General features: G+C 44.6%; 1 protein-coding gene across 1 annotated transcript in view; it reads right to left on the bottom strand.

The window, feature by feature from the left end:
- The window catches only part of LOC141134111 (extracellular calcium-sensing receptor-like), a 33,402-nt gene extending 19,377 nt beyond the window's left edge, over positions 1 to 14,025 (bottom strand). The window contains exons 1-2 of the mRNA XM_073623695.1: positions 13,799 to 14,025; positions 7,640 to 7,931 (exon numbers count right to left, since the gene is read on the bottom strand). Coding sequence (XP_073479796.1) covers positions 7,640 to 7,931; positions 13,799 to 14,025 — 519 coding nt within the window. The remainder of the gene's footprint in view (positions 1 to 7,639; positions 7,932 to 13,798) is intronic.
- Positions 14,026 to 14,251: the final 226 nt, after the last annotated feature.

The raw sequence follows: 14,251 nt of genomic DNA, 5'->3' as shown, positions 1-14,251 counted from the left end.
ACCTAGGAGACAGCCCAAAAGAAAGGCAAGCAATAAATATAATGCAAGATTTCATCAATAATTTTTTTATTGTCAAAAATTATATATCCTGGCCCATTGCAATGGCCCCCCTACCCATAAAATAATTAACATATTGCTGTCTAACTTGACGGGCACTTTGGGGGGCCAAGCCAGTACGGACAGTATCCAGGCCTGTAAGGTTGGCTTCTATTTGTCCGGCCTCAGGCCCAACTGTGCCTATATAATTTGGAGAATGCTTATTTAAAAAGTTGTGCAGAATGCAGCACGATAAAACGATAAAATTAAGTTTGTATTCCGCCAAATTAATGGCTGTTTGAAACAGGCGGAACCGGCTGGCCAGAATTCCAAACGCATTCTCAACCACTCTTCTAGCTCTGGCCAGCCGGTAATTAAAAACCCTCCTCTCCGGGGTGAGGGTTCTTTGGGGGAATGGCCTCATGAGGTGCTTGCTGAGAGCGAAGGCTTCATCGGCAATGAAGACAAAGGGGAGTCCTTCCACGTTATCCTCATCAGGTGGCAATCCCAGGCCACCACTCTGGAGACGCTGGCAGAACTCCGTCTGGGCAAATACTCCTCCATCCGACATCCGGCCATTCTTCCCCACGTCCACATATAAAAAATCATAGTGTGCCGACACCACCGCCATTAAAACAATACTGTGGAACCCCTTATAATTAAAATAATATGACCCCGAATGGGGTGGTGGCACAATGTGGACATGTTTCCCATCTATAGCCCCTCCACAATTGGGAAAGTCCCAACGGCTGGCAAAATGGGATGCCACAGTCTGCCATTCCTGTGGCGTTGAAGGAAACTGGGAAATCAAACAAGAAAACCAAAATCAATTAATTTGGAAGCTAACATTGCAAGAAAATTAGACAATTAAAAACATTATTCCCCAGCATCAGTATAACATTCAATAATTTAATTGTTCTGGAATAACTAATATGGAAAGGCACACTTATCAGATTGCTCACCCCCTCTGATGGAACATTGATTACATTTTAGGGGGTTGTGAAATCCCTAAAAAAAATTACTTTTAGGACACGCAGGAATTTAGGGACTAAAAAGGCTACAAGACTGCAGTTGTCGCACTCTGCAGGTGCAGTTGCTAACCAGCTTACAGTAAATGAGGTAATGTAAAAAGGCATTCATGTTGCAAGGAGTACACAATCACATGCAAGGGCAATTAATGAAAACACTTTGAGGCTTGCATATGATTTGATGATGGAAATCAGCAGAGCTTCTGCTCATTTACTAAAGCACTGGAACAAATGCACTTGTAGAGTGCACATGCATTTTGCAAAGTGCAACATATATTTGCTTTAGACAAATCAACACCACAGAACATTCCAGCAAATTTTAACGAGGGTGGGGGTGGGGGGGTTGTGAAATCTAGATAATTGCTCATTAGCAGCACACTATTTGGAGTGAGTTTAGGTGGGGGGGGGGTTGTGAAATCTAGATAATTGCTCATTAGCAGCACACTATTTGGAGTGAGTTTAGGTGGGGGGGGGGGGGTTGTGAAATCTAGATAATTGCTCATTAGCAGCACACTATTTGGAGTGAGTTTAGGTGGGGGGGGTTGTGAAATCTAGATAATTGCTCATTAGCAGCACACTATTTGGAGTGAGTTTAGGTGGGGGGGGGGGGGGGTTGTGAAATCTAGATAATTGCTCATTAGCAGCACACTATTTGGAGTGAGTTTAGGTGGGGGGGGTGGGGGGTTGTGAAATCTAGATAATTGCTCATTAGCAGCACACTATTTGGAGTGAGTTTAGGTGGGGGGGGGGGTTGTGAAATCTAGATAATTGCTCATTAGCAGCACACTATTTGGAGTGAGTTTAGGTGGGGGGGGGGGGTGGGGGGTTGTGAAATCTAGATAATTGCTCATTAGCAGCACACTAAATACACTCAAACAAAATACATTCCAAATGAGTAGACTAGGTGGATATGTTCCCATCACTTCATGCTGGGAAGGTTATTGAAGGAAAATATACATGCATGACAAAAAATAACAGTAAAAAATTCCAGCATGTGTGAGGATAAAAAGGGGACATTCACACTATATTGCAATGATGGTAAGTAGTGTTTGAAGCAAGAAATACATCACATTATCAAAGATTACATAAAAGAACATGTGATACTAATAAAAGAAAAATATCTTACCTTAATATAGTCCTTCTGCAGGACCTGTATGATGGCAGAACAGGTCTCTGGGATAATGATCCCCAGAGCCTGGGGGGAGATGCCTGTCGAGAACTTAAGGTCCTGCAGGCTTCTCCCTGTGGCCAAATACCGCAAGGTAGCGACCAGCCTCTGCTCCGGAGTGATGGCTTGCCTCATGCAGGTATCCTGCCTGCTGATATAGGGGGTCAGCAAAGCCAACAAACGGTCAAAAACGGGGTCCGTCATCCGGAGAAAGTTCCTGAAATCCTCAGGATTATTCTCACGGATCTCACGGAGCAAAGGCATGTGACAGAACTGGTCACGCTGAAGCAACCAATTCTTGGTCCATGAACTCCTCCTCGCCCTGTTCATGGACTGGTCTTGGGCTGAAGAATAAACTACAGCACCAAGCACATACAATGCACGAGCTCTACGACGAGTACGTACAGGTAACATGGCTTCAAAACGGTCGGCTGGTCAGAACGCACTAAACAGAACGCACTGAAGAACAGCAAGGCCTGTGAAGAACGACCTGAAAATCAGGAACGAGCGGCCAATAAAACAAAGATTTCTCAATGCCAACTGACCAAACGCACTGAAAAGCAGATACAAACCTCACAAGCACAGACTGAACAACAGTTAAAACGAACTGAAAAATACGAGTCTCACAAGCGCGAATCGTCTCTCACCAAACTTCTACTAACACGAGATAAACACGAGATTAGCAGAAGGAGCCCAAAGGGTGTCGTACGGGCTATTGAACTTCCGTTTTATAGTCTCGTCGGACTTGGTGTACGTCACCGCGTACTAGGCTGTCATACTTTTGTGTGGTCGTGTGTGTGCAAGTCCGTTCGTAAGAAAGTCTGCCGCAAGTCCGCCGAAGGTACGTCGGAAGTCTGTCGGACAGGCTGTCGGACTTTTGTAGACGAAAAGTCCGACCGTGTGTACGCGGCATAAGAAATCTTAGTGCAACCAAGATAACATGTGTGTTTTATCCTCTATATTAAAGTCCAAACCATAAACATGTGAACACAAATATAAATGGTGAATATTCCGTAATAAACAAGTGGATGTTAAATGAATAAAATAAAATGAGTAAAATAAATAGTCCAACTGTTTTAGATGATATAAAGTTTCATTGATTAAAGTGACTTTGTGCTTTAAACGGTGTTCAGTGACTGTTCAAATTTAGTGCTGATTTTTCTCTCAGGTGACAATAGTGCCAGGTGACTTTATCCGTGCTGGTAATGTATTGCACTCAGCAGATAGCATTACCCTTCAGGGGTATTAGGCATTCACAGTTAAAGCCACTGTGTAGCTCTCTGGAGCCTCTGCTGGATGGTCTGCAAGTCAAATGCTGGCTTTCTCCCAAGATGTCACATGCAGGAGAGAGGAATGCCCATAGCGTGATATTGTTTTTAAAAACTTTATTTATGATAAAAATATATAGATATATACTCACATGGAGTCAAAATTTTACATGCAGCAATGAGATGGAATAAAGATGGAGCCGGCAATGTGTACAAACAATCGCCGCTCTGACCGGAAGTGATGCAAAGACATAAGGTATCGGACACTTTTGACATTGTGGGACCATTGTCATTTATACAGTGATCAGTTCTATGAAAATGCACTGATTACTGTATAAATGACACTGGCAGGAAAGGGGTTAAACACTAGGGGGCGATCAAGGGGTTAAGTGTGTCCTAGGGAGTGATTCTAACTGTGGGGGGGGATGGGCTACCACTGACATGACAGCGATCACTGCTCCCAATGACAGGAAGCAGTAGATCTCTGTCATGTCGCTAGGCAGAACGGGAAAATGCCTTGTTTACATAGGCATCTCCCCGTTCTGCCGCTCTGTGACACGATCGCAGGCCCCCGGTGGACATCGAGTCTGCGGGTCCCGCGGGCACGGTCACGGAGCACGCGGCGGGCGCCCCCACAATGCCGCTTCTTAAAGGGGATGTACCTGTACGCCCATTTGCGCAGCCCTGCCACTGTGCCGACGTATATCGCCGTGCACTGGTTGAAAAGCGGTTAAAATGCAATACTGAAAAAGCATTTGTGATTGAGTGACCCATTTTGGTTCCAAGAGTGACTTACAGTTTGAAACAACTTCACACGGACTGGTTCAGTGAATTGATATAGTGGGCCAAAGACTCCAGACAATGAGCACATTCTATTTGCCCCCTGGTTTACCTGTATTATCTCTGGCATTCCCTTGACATCAACTGATTCACGTCCGGCCTATAGTAGAATGACAGCTGGGCGGGAGTACCCCCATTCTAGGGGGACATCATATACATCCAGTAAAAGGGACAGGTATGGATTTAAGCTCAACAAGCTCTGTGAAAGAGCCACAGGATATGTGCATGCCTTCCGCATGAACAAAGGCAAAGATTCCCAGCTCTAGCCTCCTGATTGCCCAACCTACATCGGCACAAGTGGAAAAATTGTCTGGGATCTGGCTTTTCCACTTTTCCAAAAGGGGTATCATATCTACCTTGATAATTATTACACAAGTCTACCACTTTTCTGCCACATGTACCGTCAGAAAATCTTGGCCGGCGGTACCACCCGAAGGAACAGAAAGGGTTTCCCACAAATTCTAGTGACTACAAGGCTTCAAAGGGGAGAATCAGCGAGTCTGAGGAAAGAGGTGTTGGCCATGAAGTGGAGGGATAAGAGAGATGTGTATGACCTGTCCACCATCTACAATGACACCTTGGTGGAACTTCACTGAAGAGCCTGAGTGTAGCCATGATTATAATTCATAATTGGTTCAGGAGGGGGGTGGATTTAAATAAGCAGATGCTACGGCCTTATTTATCCACATGAAAGTTCCTCTACTGGTATAAAAAAAGTTCCACTTTCCCTTTTACATTAGGACATTTATAATGCATACGCTATGTTGTCAAAAGTGTTGGTATACCTACCTTTACATGCACATGACCTTTAATGGCATCCCAGTCTTAATCTCTAGGGTTCAATATTGAGTTGGCCCACTTGTGCATTTGTGAGATCAGGCACTGATGTTGGACGAGAAGGCCTGGCTTACAGTCTCTGCTCTAATTCATTCCAAAAATGTTCTATCTTGTTGAGGTTAGGACTCAGAACTGTGCAGGCCAGTCAAATTCCTCCACCCCAAACTCGCTCATCCATGTTTTTATTGACCTTGCTTTGTGCACTGGTTCAAATCATTTGGTGGAGAGTGGATTATGGTGTGGGGTTGTTTTTCAGGGGAGGGGCTTGGTCCCTTAGTTCCAGTGAAGGGAACTCTTAAGGTGTCAGCATACCAAGACATTTTGGACAATTTCATTCTCCCAAATTTGTGGGAACAGTTTGGGGATGGCCCCTTCCTGTTCCAACATGACTGCGCACCAGTGCATGAAGCAAGGTCCATAAGGACATGGATGAGCAAGTTTGGGGTGAAGGAACTTGATGGGCCTGAATTCAACCCGATAGAACACCTTTGGGATAAGTTAGAGCAGAGACTGCGAGCCAGGCCTTCTCACCCAAAATCAGTGCCTAACCTCACAAATGCGCTTCTGTAAGAATGATAAAACATTCCCATAGGCACTCTCCTAAACCTTGTGGACAGCTTTCCCAGAATAATTGAAGCTGTTATAGCTGCAAAGGGTGGGCCAACTCAATATTGAACCCTATGGACTAAGACTGGGATGCCATTAAAGTTCATGTGCATGTAAAGGCAGACGCCCCAATTCTTAGGACAATCTAGTGTATGTCACTTATCATAAGTCCACGCAAAGACTCACTACCTTTCTCAAACTTATAGAAGAAATGTGCTCTGCCCTGATCTACCAGCAAGGATCTCCACCAAGAAGCTTTTTGTTCTGATTCTGTGAGCAGACTTCATGAATGCCAATTTCCTGAAAATATTCCACCTGCAGAAGGAGGCCAAAGACACCAAAAAAGTCCCTCTCAAACGGGCTTATGCATCAGAGACCGCTTCCAACCTTACCATGCGTTACTAAGATATTATTGAAGGTACAGTGCCCATATTTCTAACAGCCTGTAATTTCCCTGTTTCTAATATCTGTGCAGATCATTTGCCTGCTGCCTTGACTGACCATGCTTCTGCCTTCCACGTTAACTGATCCTGGCCTGCCTATCGACAATGCTTCTGCCTTCCAGCTGAACTGACCCTGGCCTGTTTATTGATGATGCCTCTGCCTGCCGTCTGGATTGATTATCAACCATATTTCTGCCTTCCACCCGAACTAACCTCGGCCTGTTAGTCGACCATGTTTTTTGCCTGGTGCTTGGACTGATTTTTTGCCCTGCTATTGTAGTAGTGTGATTCGAGATATACGTGAGGGGTTTCAGAGTAGTGTTTTCCGAGTAGAGAAAATTTGTTTTTGTTTTTTTTCCCAGGTTTTGTAATTCCTGTATCAGGGTTTGGAGACTTTGAACCTTATAGCAAGAGCAATAATTCTAGCCCTGGACCTCCTCTGCAACTCTAAACCGGTAACCTGTAAACATTTTTAAAGTGTCGCCTATGGAGATTTTTAAGTACCATAGCTTGGCGCTATTCCAATTTTTTAATTGCATTTGCGCAAATACCATGTGACATAACAGATTGCAACAACTGCCATTTTATTCTCTAGGGTCTCTGCTAAAAAATATATATATACTGTTTGGGGGTTCTGAACAATTTTCTTTAAAAAAAATATATGATTTTTACTTGTAGGAGAGAAATGCCAGAATTGGCCCGGTAGGGAAGTGGTTAAAGGTGGGATCTGTTTGGATCAAGTAACTGGTTCACTAATACCCTGGACTCTACTTCATTGAAATAATAATGTGTGACTGGCCCACCAATTGGATTTCACCATCATTGTACACCAAAAACACCCATTAATAGACAGTAACTTTTAAACATACAGATGTCAAGAACATGAGCTTAGTAGGTCTGATCAACATTTGAAATGCCTTTATTTGAGTAATGACTACAAGCAGGAAAAGGATTTATTGGCAAATACAAATTGTATAGGGCAGCCATGTAAGTGAATGGGTGTCTTTGCATATGTAAGACAAAAAGACCCCTGACCTACTGTAACTCACTTCACCAACTTACCCCTGTCATTCTTTCCTCCATTGCAGCTGGCAACAAAAACTGGTGCTTCCCGGTATGGGAGAACATGTGACCTCCTTCTATCACAGTGTTTGGGTCTTGCAGCTGATTTCTAGGCCTGTGTAGTATTACTCAATTTACTGAATAAAAAGATTTTGCTGCAGTCTGTTTTCCCACTGGAAAACTTTACCCTCACTTCATCTCTAGGCAGAAAGCAAGGGCAAACTTCCCAGTGGGGACATAGAAATGAAACCCCTGACATAGGTTACATCTCTCGCCCTCTCTCCAAAATTAAAAAAAGTTTAGTCTGGTGCTGGGCTTTAAAATGAACCATCTGATAAGTTAAACCATTACCTGTGGAAATCTGCCAAGCCCCAGAATATGAGCTATTGTCATTGACTGCGTTGACGATGAGGGACCAAGAACAGCTGTGAGAGAAGAATTTGGAATACATCGATAGTTGGGAACAGCTGTATGAAGTCCTGTAACTATTTGTAGCGTTGCCTTCACATTCTGCTGAAGAACGTCACAGGAATCATAGGCTTGGAGGCCGAGGGTTACATTCTGTAAGATGTTGGAGTTATTGTTGATCTCCTCAATGGCGAACATTATAGCCTGGAGTGCCTGAAACTTTTCCAACATGAACCTTTATGACCAAAAAACGAAAACTGTTAAAATGGAACAATGCATTAAACAACTTCAGCAACAGACTTATGATTGCTAAAATAAATACATAAGCTATTAGACACACAGCACACACCTGGCCCCAAGCAACACCCCATCCGGTGCTCAGACCTTCATGCTATGAAGGTTTATTATTATCCTTTTTGAGTTTTTTAAATGTTATTTTCCCTGTCTCACCTCTGGGATCCTATACTCTCTCTCTCCGCCTAGCCAGGACTGGAAACTGCCCCCTACCCTGTGCAAAATGTGGATTTGTTAATGCAATGCTGGGAAACAAAGGTCTTCTGCTCTCTTAAAAAAAGCTTCAGATTTGGTTCCCTTCATCTTCTTCCCCCTTCCTCAACAAGGATCCAGTTATCTAGGTTGTTCTTGCTGGGACTTTGCTGAGCTGTTGTGAGCTTTGGTGGGATTTGCACTGGAGGGTCTAACCCAGCAAAGATGTTGCATCAGTCCACCCTGAAAGATAGCAAGCTTGTTTGACCTATCTAATCTATATTACTTTAGGCCAGTGATGGCAAACCTTGGCACCCCAGATGTTTTGGAACTACATTCCCATGATGCTCAACTACACTGAAGAGTGCATGAGGATCATGGGAAATGTGGTTCCAAAACATCTGGGGTGCCAAGGTTTGCCATCACTGCTTTAGGTCAAATGTAACAGATAAGTGTAGGTCCTGTGGAGTTTGATGCCATGCAGGTGTACTCCCAGTTTGATGATGGATACATGTGACTGGGAAGATTACATAGTTACATAGTTAGTAAGGTTGAATAAAGACACCAGTCCATCCAGTTCAACCTGAGTGAGTGTGGGTGCGTGTCTACAATTGTCCCTATTTATTTAAGATACCCATATAGCGCTGTCAATTTACGCAGCGCTCCACACATGCACTGAAAATTGTGTGGACACTAATGCTATACGTATGCTCACTGACACAGATGGATTTGGACTTTTATTGGAATTTCTGGGATTCTTATGCCCCGTACACACGGTCGGATTTTCAGACGGAAAATGTGTGATAGGACCTTGTTGTTGGAAATTCCGACCGTGTGTAGGCTCCATCACACATTTTCCATCGGATTTTCCGACACACAAAGTTTGAGAGCAGGCTATAAAATTTTCCGACAACAAAATCCGTTGTCGGAAATTCCGATCGTGTGTACACAAATCCGACGGACAAAGTGCCACGCATGCTCAGAATAAATAAAGAGATGAAAGCTATTGGCTACTGCCCCGTTTATAGTCCCGACGTACGTGTTTTACGTCACCTCGTTTAGAACGATCGGATTTTCCGACAACTTTGTGTGACCGTGTGTATGCAAGACAAGTTTGAGCCAACATCCGTCGGAAAAAATCCTAGGATTTTGTTGTCGGAATGTCCGAACAAAGTCCGACCGTGTGTACGGGGCATTAATCATGTGTTTTGATTTTTTTCGGGCACTGTTGTTAAATTCACTATATATTTTGGCATTTTATCACTTTACCTTGTATGGCATTAGGTTAGGTGTATTATTATTTAGCACTGCACTGTTTACAAGTTATTTTTCTTGGGTATTAGGGGTAGAGCATGAAATGATCACTGCATATTATTTTTTCAGAATTGTAATTGTTAACTACATCCCGAGCAGCCTATAGCAGATTGACGGTCGGGGGGTGGCTTTACTGTTCTGAGTGGATGTCATATGATGTCCTTCAGAACAGGCTGCTCGCGCGTGCCTCCGGAGGTGCACAGCATGGTGAACTGTGGTGCGGTTTGTCCCTCCGATCACGGTAAAGAGCCTATGATGGAGTAGAGGAGAGCTGATAAGCAGTTTTCCTCAGTGGAGACATGCACACATCAGTGCCACCTATCATTGCCCATCAGTGCCACCTATCAGTTCCCCTTAAGTGCTGCCCATCAGTGCCGCCTATTAGTGCCCATCAGTGCTGCATATTTTCCGCCTATTAGTGCCCATCAGCACTGCATATCAGTGCCCATCTGTGCTGCATATTAGTGCCACCTCATCAGTGCTGCCTCATCAGTTCCCATTAGTGTCACCTCATCAGTGCAGCCTATTAGTGCCCATCGATGTAGCCTCATTAGCGCACATCAGTGAAGGAGAAAAAAATTACTTATTTACAAAAAAAAATTTACAGAAACTAAGAAAAGTTGTTTTGTTTTGTTTTTTCAAAATGTGTGGTCTTTTTTCGTTTGTTTAGCAAAATAGAAAAAACCCAGTCGTGATTAAATACGACCAAAAGAAAGCTTTATGATAAAAGGTTTGTTTGGGTACAGAGTTGCATGACCGCACAAATGAAGGATGAAAATTGGCCTGGGCAGGAAGGGGGTGAAAGTGCCCAGTATTGAAGTGGTTAATAGTTCACAGCTCTGTCAACAGAAACTATAAGAAGATTTTTGTTTAGATTAGCAGTTCCAGGCAACGTATAAAATAATTCATTGGGCTGAGAGAGAAATATACTCAACTATTCAGCTGGCCATTCCACTGAATGTTGCTCAGTTAAGGAGGAATCTTCTGTTGAAGTTTGTTCAGAAATGGACAATTTCTTTGAGTGTCGCTCTCCTGTGTCACCTTCCAAATTCAGTGGTTCTTCCCCTGACCCTTAACCACTTGACCACTGGGCAGGGGCGTTGCTAGGTGGCAAAAAGACCAGGGGCTTTAGCCCGAAGTCCATGGCCGGCCAGGGGGGGGGTGGGGGGGGGCTCTAGTGGCGCTGGGTTTTTTTGGTTGGGCAAAGGGGTTGTGTGGTTGTGTGGCAGGGGTAGGCTGACTTGCTGGTTGCTGCCTGGCTTACCAGTGCCCATCAATGCTGACCACTAAACTGACCTACCTACCCGACACACACTGACCTACATACACTGACCTACCTGACACACACACACTGACCTACCTACCTGACATACACTGACCTACATACACTGACCTACAATGACCTACATACAATGACCTACCTGACCCACACTGACATACACTGACCTACCCACACTGACCTACATACACTGACCTACCTGACATACACTGACCCACCCACACTGACCTACCTGACCCACACTGACCTACCTGACCTACACTGACCTACCTGACCCACACTGACCTACATACACTGACCTACCTACCTGACATACATACACTGACCCACACACACACTGACCTACCTGACCCACCTGACCCACATACACTGACCTACCTGACCCACACTGACCTACCTGACCTACACTGACCCACCCACACTGACCTACCTGACCTACATACACTGACCTACCCACACTGACCTACCTGACCTACACTGACCCACCTGACCCACACACTGACCTAGCTGACCCACACACACACTGAAATACCTGACGTACACCGACCTGCATACACTGACCTACCTGACATACACTGACCTACATACACTGACCTACCTGACATACACTGACCTACATACACTGACCTACCTGACCCACACACACTGACCTACATACATTGACCTACCTGACCCACACACACTGACCTACCTACCTGACATATACTGACCTACATACAATGACCTACATACAATGACCTACCTGACCCACACTGACCTACACACACTGACCTACCTGACATACACTGACCTACCTGACCTACATACACTGATCTACACTGACCTACCTGACCCACCCACACTGACCTACATACACTGACCTACCTACCTGACATACATACACTGACCCACACACACACTGACCTACCTGACCCACCTGACCCACATACACTGACCTACCTGACCTACACTGACCCACCCACACTGACCTACCTGACCTACATACACTGACCTACCCCCACTGACCTACCTGACCTACACTGACCCACCTGACCCACACACTGACCTAGCTGACCCACACACACACTGAAATACCTGACGTACACCGACCCGCATACACTGACCTACCTGACATACACTGACCTACATACACTGACCTACCTGACATACACTGACCTACATACACTGACCTACCTGACCCACACACACTGACCTACATACATTGACCTACCTGACCCACACACACTGACCTACCTACCTGACATACACTGACCTACATACAATGACCTACATACAATGACCTACCTAACCCACACTGACCTACACACACTGACCTACCTGACATACACTGACCTACCTGACCTACATACACTGATCTACACTGACCTACCTGACCCACCTACACTGACCTACATACACTGACCTACCTGACATACACTGACCTACATATACTGACCCACACTGACCTACACACACTGACTTACCTGACATACACTGACCTACCTGACCCACACACACACACACACACACTGACTGACTGACCTACCTGTGTCCAGGTCCTGCAGCAGCAGCTCAGCCGTGGTGCTGGTGTGTGAGGCAGCCAGAGGAGGAGGAGAGCCGCCCGCCCGAGCGCCGATCGATGTCGCACGGCGCCCAAATTGTGCTTGCCGCCTTCTTCCTCTTCCTGTCACAGCGCGCTGGGATAGGACTGGGCCGCTCCAGTCCAGAAATGGCATGAGAACTAGCGCGGAGGAGGAGGATGTGCAATCTTCCTCCGCTTTGAATGCCGGGCAGTGACATCACTGGTTGCTAGCCGCTAGGCGGCTATAGCAACCAGTGACCGAGAGTAGAGTCGGGGGGGCGGAGCTGGAGCCGGAGCCAGCGCTACCACGGCTCAGTAACCCCCTGTCCCCTGCATTCTAGGACTGGGACCAGAGACTCGGGGCTATTAGCCCCAGGCTCGGGGCTATAGCCCCAATAGCCACCCCCTGGTGACGCCTCTGCCACTGGGCACTTAAACCCCCTTCCTAACCAGACCAATTTTCAGCTTTTGGTGCTCTCACACTTTGAATGACAATTACTTAGTCATGCAACACTGTACCCATATGAAATTTTTGTCCTTTTTTCACATTTCTTTTGGTGGTATTTAATCACCACTGGGTTTTTAATTTTTTGCGCTATAAATAAAGAAAAACCTGAAAATTATGTATAGAGAAAAAAAAAATTCTTTGTTTCTGTTAAAATTTAGCAAATTAGTAATTTTTCTTCAAAAATTTTGGGCAAAATTTATACTGCTACATATCTTTGGTAAAAATAATCAAAATTGGTGTATATTATTTGGTCGGTGAGAAAGTTATAGAGTCCACAAGTTATGGTGCCAATCTCTGAAAATTGGTCACATCACACCTGAAGTACTGACAGCCTATCTCATTTCTTTAGACCCTAACATGCCAGAAAAGTACAAATACCCCCGAAATGACCCCTTTTTGGAAAGAAGACATTCCAAGGTATTTAGAAAGAGGTACGGTGAGGTTTTTGAAGTTGTAATTTTTTCCCACAATTTTTTGCAAAATCAAGTTATTTTCTTTTTTTGTTTTCACAAAATTGTCATATTATCAGGTTATTTCTCACACACAGCATATGCATACCACAAATTACACCCCAAAATACATTCTGCTACTCTTCCAGAGTATGGCGATACCACATGTATGAGACTTTTACACAGCGTGGCCACATACAGAGGCTCAACATGCAGGGAGCACCATCAGACATTCTAGGTTCTAGGGACATACATTTCAAGTCTAATTTGACTATCTAATTACACTTTGAGACACTGTAGTATGCATGGATGCGAACTGATGTGGCATGGATGAGCCGTGGATGTGGATGGCTGGGTATGGATGGGATGGCTGAGTATGGCTGGGTGGGTATGGCTGAGTGTGGGTGGGATGGATGGGTATGGCTGAGCATGGATGGATGAGTATTGCAGAGTATGGATGGATGGATGAGAACTATATGAGAACTACAAATATTATTTTACTTACGTTGTACAGGTGGTCTCTGGAGGCCGTTTTTTGAAGGAGACTTCATAGTAAACTTTGTCCACATGTAACGTGAATAAAAGTCCTATCATGACATCTCCTGGTAGGATCTCCCCCTTGAGATTTGGTGTTAACAAGTGGCAACTCAAGTCAGCTGAGTCATTGGAGTGAAAAGCCAGAATAAAATAATGCAGAACAAGGATCCAGATGGCTTTATGTAAACTCTCCATCTTGCTTTTAACAGCTCAGCATTTAGGCGTGAGCACACCAGTGCCGTAATTTATCGTATATTTTCTTCAACAATTTTTTCTGACAATTATCACGAAACAGTAGATTTTTTTTTTAATGCAGCCAATGATTAGGCAATATAATGTGCAAACGTTTTCCTACAAAGTACAATGGTCTTTGGTAGCCAATTAAACGTTGGCATATTGTAGCCCGTACAGATTGTGATTT

This window comes from Aquarana catesbeiana, linkage group LG03 (genome assembly GCF_042186555.1).
Source record: "Aquarana catesbeiana isolate 2022-GZ linkage group LG03, ASM4218655v1, whole genome shotgun sequence".
NCBI lineage: Eukaryota > Metazoa > Chordata > Amphibia > Anura > Ranidae > Aquarana > Aquarana catesbeiana.
Note: the sequence above shows the minus strand (reverse complement) of the source record. Positions and strands in the feature narration are given on the sequence as shown.